General features: G+C 40.7%; 3 protein-coding genes across 6 annotated transcripts; all 3 read left to right on the plus strand.

Annotated features, from left to right (window-relative positions):
* The first annotated feature begins 1,972 nt into the window (after positions 1 to 1,972).
* LOC104427907 lies at positions 1,973 to 2,593 on the plus strand. Its single transcript, XM_010040917.2, has one exon. It carries the CDS (start codon positions 1,973 to 1,975, stop codon positions 2,591 to 2,593), a length of 621 nt encoding a protein of 206 aa, XP_010039219.2.
* Positions 2,594 to 13,201: 10,608 nt separating this feature from the next.
* Positions 13,202 to 17,947, plus strand: LOC104426514 (hypothetical protein). The gene is made up of 6 exons (XM_010039591.3): positions 13,202 to 13,544; positions 14,182 to 14,317; positions 14,615 to 14,699; positions 14,792 to 14,839; positions 16,312 to 16,412; positions 17,393 to 17,947. The coding sequence occupies exons 1-6, from the start codon at positions 13,349 to 13,351 to the stop codon at positions 17,523 to 17,525; spliced, it is 699 nt and encodes a 232-aa protein (XP_010037893.2). The 5' UTR covers positions 13,202 to 13,348; the 3' UTR covers positions 17,526 to 17,947.
* Positions 17,948 to 19,209: 1,262 nt separating this feature from the next.
* Positions 19,210 to 21,453, plus strand: LOC104426515. Of its 4 annotated transcripts, none has more exons than XM_039304384.1 (5): positions 19,210 to 19,515; positions 19,707 to 19,773; positions 19,848 to 19,989; positions 20,196 to 20,572; positions 20,872 to 21,453. In XM_039304384.1, the coding sequence occupies exons 2-5, from the start codon at positions 19,718 to 19,720 to the stop codon at positions 21,104 to 21,106; spliced, it is 810 nt and encodes a 269-aa protein (XP_039160318.1). In that variant the 5' UTR covers positions 19,210 to 19,515; positions 19,707 to 19,717; the 3' UTR covers positions 21,107 to 21,453. The 4 variants fall into 4 exon arrangements, with proteins under 4 accessions (XP_039160318.1, XP_010037894.1, XP_010037895.1 ...); XM_010039592.3 differs by having other exon boundaries at positions 19,211 to 19,515; positions 19,704 to 19,773; XM_010039593.3 differs by having other exon boundaries at positions 19,213 to 19,515; positions 19,704 to 19,773; positions 19,857 to 19,989.
* Positions 21,454 to 21,700: the final 247 nt, after the last annotated feature.

Genomic DNA, 21,700 nt, shown 5'->3' on the forward strand with positions numbered 1-21,700 from the left:
TTTTTTTTTTTTTCTTTTTCTTCCTTCCTTACCAACGACCGGCAAGGCGACGGCCAGCCACTGGCCAATGACAGGCGAGGCGAGGCTCGAGCTCGCCAATAGGTCATCGACGATTAGCGAGGCTCGAGCCTCCTCGGATCTGGTGAGACTCGAGCTCGCCAGCGTCGAGCAAGGCCTTGGCCTTGAGCCTCACTTGACACCAGCAAGCTCGAGTCTCACCAGATCTGCTTTGCCTAGCCTCACCAACGACTAGCAAGGCTTGAGCTCGCCGGCATCGGGCGGGGCCTCGGCCTCACCCGGATCGGTGAGATCGAGCCTCGCCGAATTGGCAAGACTTGAGCTCGCCGGTGTCGGGCGAGGCTCGATCTCACCAGATCGGCCAGATCAAGCCCCGCCCAACACCGACGAGCTCGATCTTGCTTGTCGCCGGTCGCCACGGCCGAAGAAGAAGAAAAAGAAAAGAGAAAAAGAAAATATAATTATTAAAAATTTTAAATTATATTTAGAAATTTTAAAAATTCGATTTTTTAAAAATACTTTTAAAAAATTATAAAAAATTTCCATTAAATTTGTCTAATTTTTTTTTTAATACATATTTCAATTTATAGGTTTTGTTTTTAATTTTTTAATTTAATTTAAAGTTTTAATCCAATTAGCACATAACATAAGTGGGTTTTCAATAGGTTTTAGCAATACGGGTCGGGTCGGATCGGATATGAGTTGGATCGAGTATGGGTCACTAGATTTAGACTACAAGAATATGAGTCAAAACGAGTTAAATGGGTCAAATATGGGTCGACTCATTTTCGACCAAACCCATACCCGACCCAACCCACCCATTTGCCATCCCAACTTCTAACATCATGTTTAATTTGGCCTTTTTGCATAAGATTATAAGTTACCAATTTATTGGAGTGACTGTGTAGTTACATTTATCTATTGTGAAAAAAACACATTAAACAGGTAAGTTCCGAGCTCTCATGAGATATTACATTAACTTCATAATTAGCGAAAGTTGACTTATCTTGCAATTAAATATGGAACTCAAGTGGATGGAAATAAGCAAATAAATTAGGAATAATGAAGAACATTAGAGATTTACGTGATTCGATTCAAGTGATGGTAATTGCTCCACAAGCTGGACAACTACGATTAATTAACCACTAAGTTATATAGCTGCAATCAATCGCTCAATCACTCGTATGTTTCCTTGAATCTCAATATTGAAGTATGCCTTAATCTAATAAGTTAAATTTTTAGAACATTGTGCAATGGTCAAATAAGTTCGTAGACGTAAATTTCTTTGAGACTGCTACAGGCTATTCCAAACACTTAAATTGTTAGATGAAAGCGTTGTTAGATATAAATTATTAACACAATCAAATCCTCACAAGCTACATGTGAACTTCAAGATACGGTCAGAGCCATTCGGGTACGACTCTCTCTTCATTGGAAGAGCTTCTCTCTCCTTAGGGCAGAGCTTTCCTCCATGCCTTCAATGGCTGCTTGCACAAATCGACTTCTGAAACCACCATGATTCTGGCTTCGATGCTCTCTCCGGATGGCTTTGAGGCACTCTAAATCTGGTAAGTTGATTCCCGAACCCTAACCCTAACCCTCTCTCTTCCGAGCCTTCCCCTCTGTAATCCACTGAGCCTTCCCCTCCGTAATCCACTAAGCCTTCCCCTCCGCAATCCACCGAGTGTTCCCCTCCGCAACCCACAAAACCACCCATGACCCAAAGCCGAGTGGCCTTCTTCTCCATCAACTGCACCGTATTATACACACTTTTCCCCACAATTGATAGCAATGGCATTCTCTGTTCTTCCATACCAGCCCCACAGAGCCCCCTTCAATCTAACCCCAAACCGTTACTCCCTAAAACTTATAGCACCAGCAAAATCGATAACTCCAACCTTTGCACTTTTGCGGAATACAATCACAAAAAAGCGAGCCCCTATACAACGGAAAAATGGAAGGTGAGAGCGATAATGATTTGAGATTATCAGCATTATGTAAAAGCCTAGGTTCTCTTTGGTTAGCAAGTGATGTGGTTGAGGTCTCCACCGAAATTCCTCCTACTAAAAGGCAGGAATGCAATCTTACTCTCTTTGGTAAGTTGTTCTCTAAACCTAATGTTAATTTCCAAGCCTTTACTAACACAATGAAAAAGGCATGGAAAACAGAATCAGTTGCTTGTCTGCAAAAAGAATCAGGGTTATTCTCCTTCGTTTTCCAGTCTGAAGAGGATAAAGATAGAATTCTAAAAACAGGCCCATGGTCTTTCACAAATAACATTTTAGTTCTGAAGCAATGTGAGCCAGAAATACCAGAGCACTGTTATGAGTTTTCTTGCTACGCCTTTTGGGTTCAAATGGGAGGGATACTTCCAGGGTGGTTTAGAGAGGATGTGGTTGCTGATTTGGCCGAAAGAATGGGCCGAGTAGTAGAGATACAGATGGAGGCTAACGGGAATGGACCACACAAAGCAGGAAAGGTGAGAGTCGAGCTGGATTTGAATTCACCCTTAAAATCAGGAGCTATATTGGACATTGGGACTAAAAAGCTATGGATGAAATTTAAGTACAAATGACTTCCACATTATTGCTACTCATGTGGGAGAATTGGCCGCTATGCCACCAATTTTGAGGAAATCCCTTATGATCAAACTAAATGGGCAGAAAATAAGATAGGGAAATACGGACCTTGGTTAAAGGTGGAGGTACGTGACCACAACCCTCATTGGGAAGCCTTCTATGGAAAATTAGAAACGAATTCAAAAATTGATGAAGTTATCTCGGAAACACATGCGACAGAAAATGAAATGGAAAGGGGCGTGAGAAATTAATCGAAGACAAGGGCTACTGCTACTCGCAACAAGAAAAGACCAAACTGTTATTCTTCAGATTATATCCAAGAAGATGTGGTTATAGACCAAAGTAAAAAAGATAAAGGGAAACATATTATGTGTCTTGATCTTCCCAAAGCAAACTTTCAGCTAGAAGACAGCAACAGAATGAAACTTCTGAAGACCTGGAAAACTAAAAACAGAGGTGATTAGCAGAAAATGCCCTAATATTTGTTGATGATATGGAGCTATTGGAAACCCCTATTCATATGGTAAACGAAGAAAACGATTGGGTTTTGGTGGCTAGCCTTAATAAGCCACCGAAGACATCATGAATATCATTAGTTGGAATTGTCAGGAGCTGGGCAACCCTCTGACGTTCCAAGAGCTGAGAACCTTAGTAGCTCTCGAAAGGCCTACTATGGTTTTTTTTAATGGAGACAAAGAACGAGGAGATGATGGTTGAGGGCGTGGTAAAACGTCTAAAATTTGCTAATAAAATTGTAAATAATCCAAAAGGGATCGCAAGAGGCTTAGTACTAATATGGAATGAAGATGTGGTGTTACGAGTGATTTCCAGCAACAACAACTTCATTGATGTTGACTGTTATAATCCGAATGTAGGTAGCAATATGCATATAACTTTTCTTTATTCTCCTACCAATTATGGGGAGCGACTACTCTTATGGCATCAATTAAGAGAAATTCAGGCACAAAACACACTTCTATGGATTTGTATGGGGGACTTCAACGAAATTTTATATGCTTGGGAAAAGGTAGGAAAAAGGGCAGCCGATTACTACCGAATGGCAGCTTTTCGAGATTTATTGAATGATTGCTCTCTAATTGATATTGACAGTAAATGATGTGCTTATACATGGGCCAACAACAGAGATGGAGAGGAACTGGTTAAAAAAAGATTAGATCGCGCTCTATGTACCATGGACTGGCGAGTGACCTTCTCAGATGCTGAAGTCCAGGCTCTACCAACTATTGGTTCAGATCATAGCCCACTCCTTATTGTGCTTCACCCTGAAAATCCAAAAAGAAAAAAACAATTCAGATTCGAAGCATATTGATTGGAAGAAGCAGAATGTAGGGAGATCATCAAGCAAACATGGGATGGAAGTCTCTTCAACGAAAGTAGCTTCATAGCCAAAGTGCATAATGTGTCAAAACAACTCGAAAAGTGGAGCAAAAACAAGTTCCCAAACGTAGCCACACGCATAAAAGAGTTAAAGCGGCAGTTAACAGACCAAACAAATAGACATCCTGAAAGCAATAGCAAGGAGGAATACTAGCAGGTGGTGGATCAAATTGAAAAATTATGGTGACAAGAGGAAAAGTATTGGGGGCTTAGGGCGCGCATAAGTTGGCTTAAATGGGGAGACAAAAATACGAAGTATTTCCACGCCACCACAGTACAGAGAAAGTAGAGAAACAAAATAACCGTGCTGAAGATAAATGACGACACTTGGTGTAGGGAGCAGAATATGCTTAAGCAAAAAATCCTGGAATTCTATCAAACACTTTATGAAACTGTGGGCCCAAGGAACTTCCAGCCGGTCCTAAACCAGTGTCCCAGTCCAGTAAATGAGGAAATGAACACACAATTGATGGAAAATGTGACAATTAAAGAAGTCCAAGAAGCGGTGTTCCAATTGGGTGCACTCAAAGCTCCGAGTCCCAATGGGTTAAATGTGCAATTTTATCAGCATTATTGGGAGGAACTCAAAACTAAAGTCTTTCAATTAGTACAGCGGTTCTTTGAAATAGGTATTTTCGACCTTACCCTAAACCAAATGCATATTTCCCTCATCCCGAAAGTTAAAAATCTAGAAAGCATAACCCAATTCAGACCTATCAGCTTATGCAATTTTAGCTATAAAATCATTGCTAAAGTGTTGGTGAACGGATTAAAAAGATGGCTTCCAAAACTTATTACTTCTGAATAAAGTGCCTTTGTACAAGGGAGGCAAATTCAAGACAACATCTTCATAGTTCAAGAAGTTATCCACCAGCTCAGAATCAAGAAGAGAACAAAGAAGTTCCAAGCCATTCTGAAATTACATATGTAAAAAGCGTATGATAGAGTGGAGTGAGACTTTCTAAATGAATGCTTGCTGAAAATGGGATTTAATACAAGATGGATAGGGATGATAATGCAATGTGTTTCAACAGTAACTTTTAGTGTGAAAGTAAATGGGGAGCCTATGGAATATTTCACACCATCATGGGGATTAAGGCAATGAGATCATCTATCACCTTATCTGTTTATTCTTGTGTCGAATGTGCTATCATGATTAATGCACAAGGCTATGGCAGACGGGAGTCTAAAAGGGATAACACTGCATTCACATTGCCCTACTCTATCACATCTACTTTTCGCTGATGATTCTATTTTCTTCTTGGATGGAACTATATTAGAATGTCAAAACATAACAATTGTCTTAAACCAGTATTGTTTTGCCACGGGTCAAACAATCAACCTAAACAAATCAGGAGTAAGCTTCAACAGAGGCTGTCCTTTAAATCTTCAGAGGAATTTGGCTCAAGAACTCAAAGTCCCGATCATAGACAAGACAGGAAACTATCTTGGCATCCCAACGAATTGGGGCAGGTCAAAAAAAGAGATGTTCGCCTGGATCCTAACCAGAGTAAATATGAAGATGGAGGGTTGGAAAGAGAAACATATGTCCAAAGCAGGAAAAGAAACGCTGATAAAAAGTGTAGTCCAAGTACTTCCTCAATATGCAATGTCGATATTTAAAATTCCCATCTCAATATGTAAATCGATTGAAAAGAGAACTACATCCTTTTGGTGGAAGCAAAATGAAACCAGTAGTGGATTGCATTGGAAGAAGTGGGAAGATTTGAAAATGAGAAAGGATGAAGGAGGGCTTGGATTCAGAGATTTAATAAACTTCAACAAAGCAAAGCTGGGAAAACAAGCCTAGAGGTTATCTCAATCCCCCACGGTCTTATGGAGCAGAATCCTTAAAGGGGTCTATTTTCCAAATGGAGATATGTGGATGGCAGGAAATGGGTAACGTCCATCATGGGGTTGGCAAAGCATTCTGGTGGGAAGAGAAGTTATTGAAAAAGAGGTCCAATGGCGAGTAGGTGATCATAGACAAGACAGGGAACTATCTTAGCATCCCGACAGATTAGAGCTGGTAAAAAAAAAGAGATGTTCACCTGAATTCTAGCCAGAGTAAATATGAAGATGGAGGGTTGGAAAGAGAAACTTCTGTCCAAAGCAGGAAAAGAAACGCTGATAAAAAAGTGTAGTCCAAGCACTTCCTCAATATGCTATGTCGATATTTAAAATTCCCATCTCAATATGTAAATCGATTGAATTGCATCCTTTTGGTGGAAGCAAAATGAAACCAGCAGCAGATTGCATTGGAAGAAGTGAGAAGATTTGAAAATGAGAAAGGATGAAGGAGGGCTTGGATTCAGAGATTTAATAAACTTCAACAAAGTAATGCTGCGAAAACAAGCCTGGAGGTTATCTCAATCCCCCACAATCTTATGGAGCAGAATCCTTAAAGGGGTCTATTTTCCAAATAGAGATATGTGGTAGGCAAGAAAAGGGCAGCGTCTATCATGGGGTTGCAAAGCATTCTGGTGGGAAGAGAAGCTATTGAAAAGGAGGTCCAATGACGAGTAGGTGATCATAGACAAGACAGGGAACTATCTTAGCATCCCGACAAATTAGAGCTGGTCAAAAAAAGAGATGTTCGCCCGAATTCTAGCCGAGTAAATATGAAGATGGAGGGTTGGAAAGAGAAACTTCTGTCCAAAGCAGGAAAAGAAACGCTGATAAAAAGTGTAGTCCAAGCACTTCCTCAATATGCTATGTCGATATTTAAAATTTCCATCTCAATATGTAAATCGATTGAATTGCATCCTTTTGGTGGAAGCAAAATGAAACCAGCAGTGGATTGCATTGGAAGAAGTGGGAAGATTTGAAAATGAGAAAGGATGAAGGAGGGCTTGGATTCAGAGATTTAATAAACTTCAACAAAGTAATGGGAAAACAAGCCCGGAGGTTATCTCAATCCCCCACAACCTTATGGAGCGAGAATCCTTAAAGGGGTCTATTTTCCAAATGGAGATATGTGGTAGGCAAGAAAAGGGCAACGTCCATCATGGGGTTGGCAAAGCATTCTGGTGGGAAGAGAAGCTATTGAAAAGGAGGTCCAATGAGGAGTAGGTGATCATAGACAAGACAGGGAACTATCTTAGCATCCCGACAGATTAGAGCTGGTCAAAAAAAGAGATGTTCGCCTGAATTCTAGCCAGAGTAAATATGAAGATGGAGGGTTGGAAAGAGAAACTTCTGTCCAAAGCAGGAAAAGAAACGCTGATAAAAAAGTGTAGTCCAAGCACTTCCTCAATATGCTATGTCGATATTTAAAATTTCCATCTCAATATGTAAATCGATTGAATTGCATCCTTTTGGTGGAAGCAAAATGAAACCAGCAGTGGATTGCATTGGAAGAAGTGGGAAGATTTGAAAATGAGAAAGGATGAAGGAGGGCTTGGATTCAGAGATTTAATAAACTTCAACAAAGTAATGCTGGGAAAACAAGCCTGGAGGTTATCTCAATCCCCCACAACCTTATGGAGCAGAATCCTTAAAGGGGTCTATTTTCCAAATGGAGATATGTGGTAGGCAAGAAAAGGGCAGCGTCCATCATGGGGTTGGCAAAGCATTCTGGTGGGAAGAGAAGCTATTGAAAAGGAGGTCCAATGACGAGTAGGTGATCATAGACAAGACAGAGAACTATCTTAGCATCCCGACAAATTAGAGCTGGTCAAAAAAAGAGATGTTCGCCTGAATTCTAGCCAGAGTAAATATGAAGATGGAGGGTTGGAAAGAGAAACTTCTGTCCAAAGCAGAAAAGAAACGCTGATAAAAGTGTAGTCCAAGCACTTCCTCAATATGCTATGTCGATATTTAAAATTTCCATCTCAATATGTAAATCGATTGAATTGCATCCTTTTGGTGGAAGCAAAATGAAACCAGCAGTGAATTGCATTGGAAGAAGTGGGAAGATTTGAAAATGAGAAAGGATGAAGGAGGGCTTGGATTTAGAGATTTAATAAACTTCAACAAAGTAATGCTGGGAAAACAAGCCTGGAAGTTATCTCAATCCCCCCACAACCTTATGGAGCAGAATCCTTAAAGGGGTCTATTTTCCAAATGGAGATATGTGGTAGGCAAGAAAAGGGCAGCGTCTATCATGGGGTTGCAAAGCATTCTGGTGGGAAGAGAAGCTATTGAAAAGGAGGTCCAATGACGAGTAGGTGATCATAGACAAGACAGGGAACTATCTTAGCATCCCGACAAATTAGAGCTGGTCAAAAAAAGAGATGTTCGCCTGAATTCTAGCCAGAATAAATATAAAGATGGAGGGTTGGAAAGAGAAACTTCTGTCCAAAGCAGGAAAAGAAACGCTGATAAAAAGTGTAGTCCAAGCACTTCCTCAATATGCTATGTCGATATTTAAAATTTCCATCTCAATATGTAAATCGATTGAATTGCATCCTTTTGGTGGAAGCAAAATGAAACCAGCAGTGGATTGCATTGGAAGAAGTTGGAAGATTTGAAAATGAGAAATGATGAAGGAGGGCTTGGATTTAGAGATTTAATAAACTTCAACAAAGCAAAGCTGGGGAAACAAGCCTAGAGGTTATCTCAATCCCCCACGACCTTATGGAGCAGAATCCTTGAAGGGGTCTATTTTCCAAATGGAGATATGTGGATGGCAGGAAATGGGCAACGTCCATCATGGGGTTGGCAAAGCATTCTGGTGGGAAGAGAAGCTATTAAAAAGGAGGTCCAATGGCGAGTAGGTGATCATAGACAAGACAAGGAACTATCTTGGCATCCCGACGATTAGGCTGGTTAAAAAAGAGATGTTCGCATGAATCCTAGCCGAGTAAATATGAAGATGGAGGGTTGGAAAGAGAAACTTCTGTCCAAAGCAGGAAAGAAACGCCGATAAAAAGTGTAGTCCAAGCACTTCCTCAATATGCTATGTCGATATTTAAAATTTCCATCTCAATATGTAAATCGATTGAATTGCATCCTTTTGGTGGAAGCAAAATGAAACCAGCAGTGGATTGCATTGGAAGAAGTGGGAAGATTTGAAAATGAGAAAGGATGAAGGAGGGCTTGGATTCAGAGATTTAATAAACTTCAACAAAGCAAAGTTGGGAAAACAAGCCTAGAGGTTATCTCAATCCCCCACAGCCTTATGGAGCAGAATCCTTAAAGGAGTCTATTTTCCAAATGGAGATATGTGGATGGCAGGAAATGGGCAACGTCCATCATGGGGTTGGCAAAGCATTCTGGTGGGAAGAGAAGCTATTAAAAAGGAGGTCCAATGGCGAGTAGGTGATCATAGACAAGACAGGGAACTATCTTGGCATCCCGACAGATTAGGGCTGGTTAAAAAAAGAGATGTTCGCATGAATCCTAGCCAGAGTAAATATGAAGATGGAGGGTTGGAAAGAGAAACTTCTGTCCAAAGCAGGAAAAGAAACGCTGATAAAAAGTGTAGTCCAAGCACTTCCTCAATATGCTATGTCGATATTTAAAATTTCCATCTCAATATGTAAATCGATTGAATTGCATCCTTTTGGTGGAAGCAAAATGAAACCAGCAAAGGATTGCATTGGAAGAAGTGGGAAGATTTGAAAATGAGAAAGGATGAAGGATGGCTTGGATTCAGAGATTTAATAAACTTCAACAAAGCAAAGCTGGGAAAACAAGCCTAGAGGTTATCTCAATCCCCCACAGCCTTATGGAGCAAAATCCTTAAAGGAGTCTATTTTCCAAATGGAGATATGTGGATAGCAGGAAATGGGCAACGTCCATCATTGGGTTGGCAAAGCATTCTGGTGGGAAGAGAAGCTATTGAAAAGGAGGTCCAATGGTGAGTAGGTGATGGCAAGAAAATCAAAATATGGGATGACAAATGGCTGGAATCTGGTGTGATAGGGGGCCCGGTTAACAGAGACGAACCCACAACATTTGCTGAACTAATAAATGAAATAAACAGGGGATGGAAAGAAGCAGAGGTCCAGCACCACTTTGAAAACATAATAGCAAATGAAATCCTCTCTATCCCGCTAAATCCTAATTTGGAGGAAGATACTCTAGTATGGCAAGGCAACAAGTCGAGAAAGTACACGGTGAAAAGCGGATACAACAAAATATGTGCATACAACACAACAACAGACCAAAGACAAAGCATCAACCTCATTTCAACCCCCCGAACCCTATGGACAAAGATCTGGAATTTATCTATTCCCCCAAAGATGCGCATCTTTAGATGGAGTGTTTGTCATAATGCAATCCCAACAATAGAGAATCTTTATAAACGAAATGTATTACCTCATCCCATTTGCACGCTATGCAACAACCATTTGGAGACTACCGAGCACCTGTTTCTTCTCTGCAAATGGACGAAGGAAATATGGACAGATCCACGGGTCAGACTCAAGTGTGAACCTAATAGTATATCCCGCTTTAATAAGTGGCTCATGGACAGGTTTGAAGAAAAAAGGAACCTATCTGAGAAGGAGCTACTGGTGACGATCCTTTGGTTTGTCTGGAAAGCCCGCAACAACTCAATTTTCAGAGCTCAAAAATCGGAACCGAATACTATTGTTGACCTGGCGCAAGCATATCTTCAAAATTTTAGCATATGGCAAAAAAAAGAAGCTATGGAGACTTCAGATCTGCACTCATCGAACCGTTGGAGACCGCTGAAGGAAGGACAGTTGAAGTTAAACATTGACGGCTCATGGAAACAAGGCGAACAGGCCAGATCAATCGCCAGCATCTTGCCAGATCACGCTGGGCAAGTGATTGATGGCTTCGTGCAGCAGGTCCGAGCTTCCTCCCCTGTTCAAGTTGAAACCCTAGCGATTCTACATGGGCTGAAGTTTCTATAGTTCAGAGCAGTTCTACACGAGGGAGAAACAGAACTTGGTAAAGTACAACAAAGAGGAGTGGAGTGCGAAACTGATTGCTTAACTGCACACCAAAGTATTATGGGCCGGGCTGAGACTCCTTGGTAGGTGAAGCCCATTATAGAGTAATGTACAAGCCTGCTATCTCGCTCAACATCGACGACGATGGTTAAATGCTCACGGGACGCCAACAAAGCAGTTGATATGCTTGCGAAATTGCACCGAACTAACTTTTACTACCTCAAAATTGGAGGTCCTTCCCTCCTCCAGCTCTTTCGGAGATTTTATGTTTGGAATCTTACCTATTATCTTCTTGTAAGTCTCGCATTTCATGAATGAAAGTATCTATCATTCCCGACCAAAAAAAAAAAAAAAAATCCTCACAAGCTCTCCTGTTTTTGTCACCAAGTTTCGTTAGAAAATCCTAAGAGGAAGTCTCACAAAGTTGTGTTCGTGCGTTTGAGTGAAATAAGTCTGAAAATTGATTATTATTATCATTATTATTATTATTATTATTAAAAAAATAAAAAACAAAAAACAACAACAACAACAACAACAACACATGCTTTGGAGGGTTGGCGTGAGGCAGAGTTACCCGCTCGAAGTGAGTCAGGTGCTTGGAACATGGCCAGTATTGTACTGGTGTCTCCAGGCAAGTCCATCTCCAACTTGTCCAAACACATCCTTGACTTATCGTATTCTGCGGGCTCTGATCCAACTCAGATTCCACAAGAACTTGAGCCACAACTTTTTCTTTTGCTGTTGATTTGACAATTTTTACTATTTCTATCCAATAAGCTCACGAGTCCCGCAATTTTCTCCTTCAAAAATTCCCTGTAGTGAGACATCGAGAGAGGAAAACACACCATAAAGTTCATAGATCATATAAACTAGACCCATCTTTACCGTCGATCATATTGCTGGCGGAACAAGAATGGCCTCGGGGCTGCTTTCGAACCAGGCCCACCGGATCGACTTCCAGCAAATTAAAAAGGCCCTCTGAGCCTCACAGCTCGTAACCTGCCAACCAAATGGGTGGTTGGAGGGAAAAATATAGAACTCCAGGATTAGACCAGGCTAATTGCTTTAACATGCAAACCAATGTAACTCCTCCTCGTAAAATCTGCCGGATCATTTCTCGGGTCCAGCTCGAACATCTTATAAATAACCAGAACAATCTGTCCTCGCTCGCTAGTATGAGCCCATGGACCGACCAACCACGTCAAGTCATCAACACAAAAGGCCCTTCTTAAATACAATTCGTGATCCGCCAATGGCTACCCAGCTTGGGCTCAACTCATGGAAACGGATGGGCCGCATGGACCCGCTCAAGTTAGATCGCAGGGCCAATAATCAGGCTCTCTTGATTTTTTTAAGAGCTTTTAAATATTCCACACGGGCTTAGTCATAATCTCACTCTCTTTTTTGGGAAAAATTATTCTACATCGCTTGATAACGGATTTTATATACGGATTTTATATATATATATATTTATGTACATGTTATTTCTCTTCACCCTGAATTGAACATCAAAAGGGGTATTAAAATATTATTTTCTATCGTTTGATAACGGGTCTTTTATATTGTATACCCTACCATTCAAAATTTAAGCACATAAATATGACATGTTTACTCAACCAACTTTCCTTTCGTCTTAGCTATCAATTTATTTATATCGATAACTCGGGTCATTGATATTTGACATGTATGATAGGAGAATTAATAAATGCAAAACAAATAATCAAACTAAAGTTGGGTTAAGACGTGTGAGTTTCAAAATAACTATGAGCTTATCGCAACATATTCAAATCTCAAAATAAACTTCTCCCATGTTGTATATCGTGAATTGCTGTTTTTTTTTTTTTTTTTTTTTAACTTAATGATCATGCAAGCTATGTCTTGAACATCCAAAGGGGAGTTGGAAATTGTTGAAGAATAGTCCTACTCTAACCATTTCATCCATCATATTCCCATATCATTAACAAAATCATATTCCCGAGTCAACCTTAAAAAATCTTCATTAGGATGGACGTTCAGTTATTAATATTAGAACTTACAAATATTTTGTCTACACACTCAAATACACATAGTAGCTCACACATAATATTTCGTCACTTTTCAATATATTTGATAGACTCATCATATGTCTGATTTCCCTTTTCTAGATTTTTCTTTCCTTTTTTTTTTTCAGATAACCATTCGTTCCAAAATTTCGTAAACAGGTTTGTAATTAAATTGCCACGTAGGATGCCACCTACGGTGACACGTCAGCATTTAACGGCTACGTCGAGAGCCCTTCTCCTTGGCTAAAGCGTCGTTAAAATAATATGGCTCGGACCCAAAAGAGAACCCGACCGACCCGGACCGACCCGCCGGTTCTGTTTCTGCGTCCGAACCATCTCGAGCAGCTTCATCAGCTGCCACTGCTAGCCTACTGCACATCGTCTTCTTCTCCTTCGAACCCGAAGCGACCTCCGTCGATCCGATTCCTCCCCCGAAGCGTCGAGCATGAACCAGCTCCAGAGCGCAATCAGGTCGACCTTCGCTCTCCGGAGCAGGGGGGGCACCGCCGCCGCCGCCGCCGCCGCCCGAGGCCTCCCCTCGCTTCTCCGGGACGCGCCGCGGCCTTTCTCGACGGAGCCGGAGCAGCCGGCCCAGCCGGAGGACTCGTCCGCCGATCCGTTCCTTCGGCCTCCGAACACTGGTCGCTTCACGTGCTCTTTATCTTCGATTACGTCTCGATCATTCCCCGTCGTGGTTGATTCTGTCTTCTCTGCTCTCGCGTCTGCGTTAGGGTTTATGCCTCCGTTGTGACGAGTGGCAAGTGCGGGCGTGTTTAGTTTTGAATGGAGAAAGGAATTAGAAACAGAGCACATTCAAGCAAATAGTTAGCTTTCTTAGAAGCAATGAGATGGAGTGGTCAAAGTTATGCTCGTCTGATTTCCATTTTGCCTTTTGATCTATCTGGACAGCGGTTTGATAATGGCCTCCTTGGATTTGTATTGATCGGTTCGATGAGTTTTCGCATTGAAATTGGTGGTGGTTTTGGTTCCTCGGTCTTTAGGAGGGAAAAGATTGGATTCATGAGGGGTAAATTTGCAGTGCGGCCTAGTTATTTCAATAAACACACCGAGCCTTTCCTAGAATTTGGCTTGTTTATTTAAAAATAAATTTTGTCTTCCGTCACGTTTTCTCTGAATCTCTGAGAGAAAATGGATGTTGAGTGTTTAAGCTCATTATTCCTCTCATCCATGCAACGTGTCATTGGACTTTGGACGTGCAAATGCTTCCGATTGGTGTTTTTGGTTCATTCTACTAATACTCGGCGCTCCCTCCCTCAGGTCCTGTTTATGCAAAGTTATTTGGAATGTCAAGGCACACCTTGAAGACTGATATTGTAAACCTGCTTGAAGGTTGTAACCTGACCCCGGATGATGTCAGATTCAACTACAACCGGATGTTTGTCCCCATGGGAATGTAATGTTTCTCTCTGTTGTACTTATACTTTCGGTTTTGGTACGATCTACAAACTAAAAGATGCAAATACCTTGTCCTTTTTTGTTGCACACTGGTCAGTCAAACACCTCATTTAGGTTAATCTGGATGTATGTGGGGGTAGAACAGGACAGTTTTTGAACTCTGCCACCTCTTTTGGCAGCTTGAGTGATTCCACAGATCCTCTCCAATCCTTCATGAGTTCTTTCATTGTGTTTGAGGGGATTATATATCAAAGCTTGAAATGTTCATCTTCATCTATATTATTGTTGCATTCAGGATGGTGCAATTTCCGTCTCGGTTTCAATTTGATCAGGCTTTTAAGGTGATTGGTAGGAAGGGTCGCTTGTACAAATTGGAGAGGGTAATTCTTCTCATTGATGTCAGTTTTCCAAGTGTCCTTAATATTTTTCATGATTTTGGCATTTTGTTTAATTGTTGACTCTTGCATCCCAGGCTGATCGTTCGCAGTGGGATCTTCTCATGAATTATGATGGGAAAACGGTAAGCTGAAGCATCAATTTAGAAACAAGAGAAAGAGACATTTAATTAAACTTACCTATATTGATGTGCATAGTAGAAGCCTATTGAGAAGTTGACATGCGGCACTCTCATTGAATGACACATATTCCTACTTCCAACTTTTTTTTTCCTTCATTTTATTTTCCACAAGCTTCCAAGAAATAGCTTCAACCAAAAAAAGTTGTTTCTTAGCCCCAAGGTCTAGTTTTGAATCTTTCACTTCTCAAAGATCATATCTTAATTAGATGAAAAACCCAACGGATAAGACATAAAACTACATATAAAAATTGAGAAATGAGACATGAAGGCATATTGATACCATTCCTTAATGTTTCATAGCATAAGCCAACATATTGCAATCCAAAACCATATTGATTTTTTCTATATTGTACAATAGAGAGAAGAGTGCAGCTGTTAAATATCTCACTTACTAAAACCAATAGACTATCTCATACACATGTGGGAGGGGGAAATTTGATTATTTTGTGCCTTGAGTATTTAAGTAGATAATCTAAGGCTCTTTGGAAGCTACATTATGAGGGGGAAAAAAAAGTCATAATTTTTTACTATCTAAAAGAGCCTGTATTTTGATAAATCCAGGTTAACCAAATTATTTGATTGTACTTGAATTGAAAATTGTGCATTCACTTGTGTGATGCAGGGGCAAATAAATCTAGTGATAGAATTAGTTTGATTCTTTAAGGCTCTAGTTTTTTTTTTTTTTTTTTTGGTGAAAGGTAATCATATTAAGCTAAAACCAATATGTAAGGCTCTAGTTTTTTTTCTTTTCTTTAAGGCTCTAGTTTTCTTCCTTGATTAACTTGTTATTCGTTTGCTTTATCATTGTATGTTGTTCACTGTCATGATTGGCATGCAGGTGCGCTCTTCATGTACCTCTCTCTCTATTTTAAGAAATTCTAGTGTTTGTTCTTCAATCATATAACTATATTTGTTTAGTACATGTGCTTGATTAAATCTTTGCAATTTCTTGATTTTCCTTATGTCTTTAACTGAAGTCATTGAAATGAGGAACTTTTTTTTTTGGTCGAAATTGAAATGAGGAACTTGAATAATTCTTTGTTATATGATATGATCAGTAGAACATGTTCTTACATGTTGTGCTAAGTGATTTGTATGAGATATAGTTAAAACTCAAAGGATACAGAGCTTCTAGGGATTCATTAAATAATTTCCGTGGGATAGATTTGCTACATGTGGTATCATCCTTTGTGCATATGTGTCCATTAAGTGAATTGTTGGTTCGTTATTTCTGAGTGGTTTGGTGCTGGAGTTGCTCTCTTTGGGACTTGAAATTTGCTGGTGAAAAGCAGAGATTGCTTTAGTTTGTTCTTCGTGCATTTTGTTTGCTGGAGATAGGCTCTCTTTATGCGGTTAATCAGTGACATGAAAACATGTGGGAATTGATATGAGCTGATTTCATTTGTCTTTGTTAGCTTTTACTGCAAGGAATCCCTTTCTCTGCTAATCCAAATGATGTGGAACGGTTTATGTCCGGATGTCAATATGATGCATCCTCCATTCAGATGATGGTCAGGTTAGCCAAATAGCTCTCTGTAAAGTATTTTGCTTGATAAAAAACTAGAACAACCTTTCTCAGAGATGATTTCTTTATTGATTATTGTTACTTTTATCGATGTTGTGTGAATAATCCTTTGTTCTAAGAATTTTCTATTTCCTACAAAGCATACTGCACCTATCCAGGAGAGAGATTATCTTGGAGGGATTTATGAGACAGAATCTTCATTTGACATGTCAGCGTATGAAATTTCAATGGAAAGCATGAAATCCAAGTGCCAAACAATAATGTCTTTTGGCACCACTCCCTAAATATTCAGTCATTTGTCTTAATTCTTGCTATTTGTCAACAATCTTGCTCTTGCTGACATGGCAAGAGCAAGATTGTGGGTTAGAAGATATCCATATTCTTAAGCTGGAGTAGATATCCATATTATCAGTCTGCTCTTCCTAAGAAATGCCATAACTTTTTGTTGAATGGCGATGTTATGCCATTGGTTCCAACTAACCTGAGCTATGTGGGTTAGAAGCATGGTCATGATATCTGGCTGCACCTTTGCGTGGGTTATGAGGAAGATGAGTGTGTTTAACCCCTTCCTTGCAAGGAATTCTGAGGGTAATTAGCAATTTCAAGTTCACACAATCTTCTCGTTTCTCCTAAGGCAGCAAGGCTGAAGTAGTACTTGAGATATATCCTTGCATGAACAAAAATGTACTAATGGTGGCAACAGACCGATTAAGCAGTGCCATCATAGCATCAAAGTATGAGAGGCACACTAAATGGAAGAGTTCATTATCTTTGTGGTGATTGCATGAACAATTTAAATGGTGAAATAAAGGATTTTGAAAAACTAAAGATGGAACTATAGGTCTAAAATTTAAAGTCATGAGATAATGACATTGTAAAGCGGCTTATAAGTAATGGTAATAACTGAGCGTGGCTGAAATTTTCCAGAAACATTGGTTTTATGCCCCCCTCATGTTTTAATGCATTTGCAGGCCAGCAAACCCGGATCCAATCAAGATGGCGACTGTGAACTTCCCCTCGCAGATTCAAGCAATGAATGCGTTCATCACCAAGAATAGAGGTTTCTGCCAAAATAGTCAGGTTTTGTTGCGAGTTCTGCAGTAAAGGAGCTTCTCTTCATGTTCCCTTTTCCGATCCATCCACAATGGTTTTAGATATAGTCTGAGGAACTGGGGTATCAAAAATGTTGTTTTTTCTTTTCGGCTCTTCTTTTCTTTGGTTAGGAGCTTTTTCAGCCATTTATCCTCGAGAACGTCCATTCAAGCTGGCCGTTTTAATGAGATTCAGGTTCCATTGGCCCCTCCTATTGTGGAAGTTTTTTTTTCGTCTGTCAGAAAAATTGTTACCATTATCCCCCTCTCCCCTCCTTTCTCTTTTTTTTTTTATTCTTCTCACTTCTTTTTATCATCTTTGAAGTCCTCTTCCTTTGGATTATGAGCTGTACTTCATGCGGTGGAAATTCCCCCACTGTTTGGAGATAAATGGCCAGTGATGCCACATGGTTTATCCGATAGCATGATTTGTTATGGTCGATCCAGAATCAATTGTTGGAACTTGCTGTAGCTTGGATGTGCTTTGCCTCTGGAATGGGAAGAGAACGCTTACCTTTCCTGGGCACATTTTGAAAATCAAATCTATGGTAAGAGTTCGCCGAATGTATAAAGAAAGCATTGACAGAGCGTGCGCGCACTTGCATCTCTTCAATTAGTTGTTGGTGCCCATTTGGTCCTTCTAGCAGCTGCTCGAGTAATCAACAAAAAGGTTCTTCGTAAGTACTATCTGGACTTGGGAATACGCTTGTTGCTCCCATCTTTAGTTCATGATTTAAGCAGCTTGGGTGGGTGGGCGCATTGATTGTGCGAACTCATACGAGGTTGCTTGGCGGTTTCTTAGAGTGAGGTCCAAGGTGTCTTTCAACTGGGACGCAAAGTTTGCAATCATGTGTAATGATAAGAATCGATGATTAGTCGCGACATATTACAAATGCCAAGAATGATAAGAATCGGTGATTAATCTCTTACCTTTCCGTTTGTCTTGGGAAATTGTTTACATGATCTATGAAGCAACAACGAAGTATAGAAAGAACTGTTTCTGGTCAGTCCACTTAAAGCTTTTCCCTTTTCGCGGGCGTCAGATGATGTCGCGTGTGGAAAACTGGTCGTGGTCGGTTCGCTGATGCGGTGCGGTTCATGGGCGTCTTTAATTCCCCGGGCGAGCGGTGTCTGGTCTCGGCCATTCTGCAGGCTCTCCTTCTCAATCTTCCAAAAATTGAATCCGGACCATTAAGGAGACGAGAGGGGACAGGAGCGGTTCAGAGGCATCACGTGACAACAACGCCCAGAATTTACAACACCTCTCTCTTGCGTGGTGTTTGTGGGGGATGGGTCAGTAATTGCATAATTTAATCCAGCTCGGTGTCGCCACTTTTGGTTTTTGGATTTTGTTAACGGGCATCTTGATATCTATCGAGCAATAAAGACGAAGAAAATCTACGGTTTTCAGCGCATGGGTAGGGTCGAATTATGTATACTCGATATCTTGAGAATCGAAACGACATAGTCTTCCTTTCGAGGAAATATTCAGTAGTTGAGGGCTGAGTCTGTGTAAATAAGCAACTACACATTCATTATTCCCGATGATAAGAAAGGAGTCATAATTAGGATTTAGTGTTTGGTCGGTGAAGCAACATGGTTAAGTCACACAAAGAGAGAGAGAGAGAGAGAGAGAGAGATTTGAGGCGGTCTTAAATAAAAACGAGGCACGCTGAAGTGGAAGAGGACAACAAGGTTATTGTCCTTGACATGAAAATCGCCGAGGAAAATGATGGAAGCAGCTCATATAAACTCATTGCTTTGGACAGACCACTGCCGTAAGAGTACAAATAACACTCACAAGGCTCAAAACTTGTGTGTCCCTTGTCCCTTTACCAAACCAACCCAACTTCCCTCCTTAAAACAAATCAAACCCCAAGAAGAAAAAAAAAAGTGAAAAAGAAGACAAGAAAGTGTTGATCTTACGAACGTCCACCACCCAAAGGCTCACATCGCCCAAAGAAGAAACAAGAGCAACAAAAACAGCTAGCTCTACCTGCCAGGTGTGTCACCTCATGAGTCATGGTCACAATGTCTTCCAGAAAAGTACATTGAAAGCTTCATCTTGCATCTTGCTGCGAGACCTTCTCTGAATCTAGATAGGCGTCACTCTCTCTGAATCTTTGAATCTCTGATTTTCCTCCTCTAATGCTGATATAGAAGTGCTTGGTCTTTTCGTCTGAGTTATCAGTAGGAATTTGTGTCATGTGCATGGGTAGAACAGGAATGGCAATCAGCTGTGTAGAAGAGAAAATATGCAGGTGGGCTTTCGATCTTTCATCCCCCCTTTTCTGTTGTCTGTCCATCGGTCTCCTTTTTAGTGCGCTAACATTAGAGTGGCCAGTGTCAATACAATGGAGGACGATGGTGGTGACAACAGCAGTTTGACTCTCTTAGAGTGCCTGAGAGGAAGATTGCTGGCAGAGAGACAAGCCTCTAGAGCAGCTAAAGACGATGCAGAGTTCATGGTTCAAAAGGTTTGATCTCTTCCTGGGATTTTATTCATTTCATTTATCTACGCAAATCTCATTCCTACAAATGTGTGCAAAAGAAAAGGGGTTTAGCGTTTTTCTCTGGATAACAACAGAACCGAGTTTCGCCTTCTAATGTGGCTTGGCTTGTAATGGTGAAATTTCTCTTAATATGATGCCTGTTTCTCACTTTCTTATTTGATGTTGTGAAGTTGACAGAGCTGGAGGAGAAGCTGAGAGAAGAGATCAGATTGAGGGACAAGGCCGAGAAGAGGCTTAAATTCCTTAGGGGAAAGCTTGAAACTGCGAACATCCCATTTTCACCTACATTGGAGGAATCAGAAGAATCTTGCAGATCACCCATTGCTTCAGGCCCCAAAGACGCACGATTAGAAAGAGCCAAGAGGCAGATCTCAGAGCAAGAAACTTCCCAAGACTCGAAAACCGATTCTTCAAATCACCTCAAGTCAAGTGATCACTCTGACACCCATGAAGCTCATCTTGATTGGGAAATTGATGATTTTCCTGCTGAAAAATCTGGCCAGCAAATCACCCCCAGTGATGAAGAGTTCAAGATTGATGACCCCAGGCATGTGTTCTAACTGACACTGTTCTCCAACTAAATATTCCTAGTGATATCACTTCTGTTTTACTACTGCATGCAACTTCAGTGGCCTAGAAAATTATGTGCAGAATTTCTGATTATCACCACTTATCCTAGTATCGATAAACAATTCAATACGCATGATCTTTTTATCTGGTCAGAACAATAAGCATGTTGAGTAATGCTAATTTAATTCATAGGAAGTGTGATCATATGTCAGATGTATTCCATGTTTTGCGGTCAACAGAGTTAATTAATTCAATTTCTAATGTTTCCTCTTCTAGTTCTCCCATGTTGAAAGCTTCAGTGGCAGAGCCAGAGACACGGAAAGGGATTGACAAGCAAGCTCCCAGCTTACTGGCACCGGTCCCAATCAAGCTTCCAGCAAAACCTCAGCCGAGAGAGATGAAGATAACGAGGAAAATCACAAGCCAAGCCCTTGATCCTCTGATCCACGCCAGAGTAAAGACTCGGAGTTCAATGGAAAGAAGGCATATGTTTAAAGCTCTGATCTGTTAATACATGATAGCTGACACCAGCGACATCTTTCTCCGCCTTTGTCCTGCTTTTTCTTATTGTCCTTTCTAGAGGACAAGTTAGGCAATAATATGTTCCAAATTGTGCTTGAAACCTGAGATATTTAAAAACTGGAGGTGGTTTTTCCGGGACGCCTTGATTCTGAACCCAGACCTTAGATATTTTTCCCTTCTTGCAGTTTCGCTGCTCAGTGTATTTATGAAGTCTTATTGAAAGGAGGTTGTCAGTTGCTTCTTGTGACTCAAGTCATGAGCCTAGGATGAATCATTGTACTCCCTTCCTTCATGTGAATTGACGGGAAAGTGTTAAATGTATAATCTATTGGTCAAGCCCGAGAATGAGTGACAAGATAAGACCGAACCATCACCATTACTCACCATGGGGTTGCCAACATAAATCGTTATGTTCCCAATTTAACCGCCTTTAGCCGTAAACGCATGGTTAGAATGTCTGTGTATGCCACAGATCAAGTGGATGGTGCTCACGCAAAAATCGCGGTAAGCATTTAGGGAAGGGGGTTGATCACGACAGCATATAGGCCGAGCATGATTCTTTTGCTATCGATTTTTCAGCTAG

This window comes from Eucalyptus grandis, chromosome 11, assembly GCF_016545825.1.
Source record: "Eucalyptus grandis isolate ANBG69807.140 chromosome 11, ASM1654582v1, whole genome shotgun sequence".
In the NCBI taxonomy this organism is placed as follows: Eukaryota; Viridiplantae; Streptophyta; class Magnoliopsida; order Myrtales; family Myrtaceae; genus Eucalyptus; species Eucalyptus grandis.

What these genes read in the sequence shown, in the direction of transcription:
- LOC104427907 (XM_010040917.2), top strand. Translation starts at nt 1,973, where the DNA reads ATGGAAGGTGAGAGCGATAATGATTTGAGATTATCAGCATTATGTAAA.
- LOC104426514 (XM_010039591.3), top strand. Translation starts at nt 13,349, where the DNA reads ATGAACCAGCTCCAGAGCGCAATCAGGTCGACCTTCGCTCTCCGGAGC. An exon ending in ATGTTTGTCCCCATGGGAAT is followed by an intron (nt 14,318 to 14,614) that starts GTAATGTTTCTC and finishes TGTTGCATTCAG; the next exon opens with GATGGTGCAATTTCCGTCTC. An exon ending in GCTTGTACAAATTGGAGAGG is followed by an intron (nt 14,700 to 14,791) that starts GTAATTCTTCTC and finishes CTTGCATCCCAG; the next exon opens with GCTGATCGTTCGCAGTGGGA.
- LOC104426515 (XM_039304384.1), top strand. Translation starts at nt 19,718, where the DNA reads ATGTGCATGGGTAGAACAGGAATGGCAATCAGCTGTGTAGAAGAGAAA. An exon ending in GTAGAAGAGAAAATATGCAG is followed by an intron (nt 19,774 to 19,847) that starts GTGGGCTTTCGA and finishes CGCTAACATTAG; the next exon opens with AGTGGCCAGTGTCAATACAA. An exon ending in CAGAGTTCATGGTTCAAAAG is followed by an intron (nt 19,990 to 20,195) that starts GTTTGATCTCTT and finishes GATGTTGTGAAG; the next exon opens with TTGACAGAGCTGGAGGAGAA.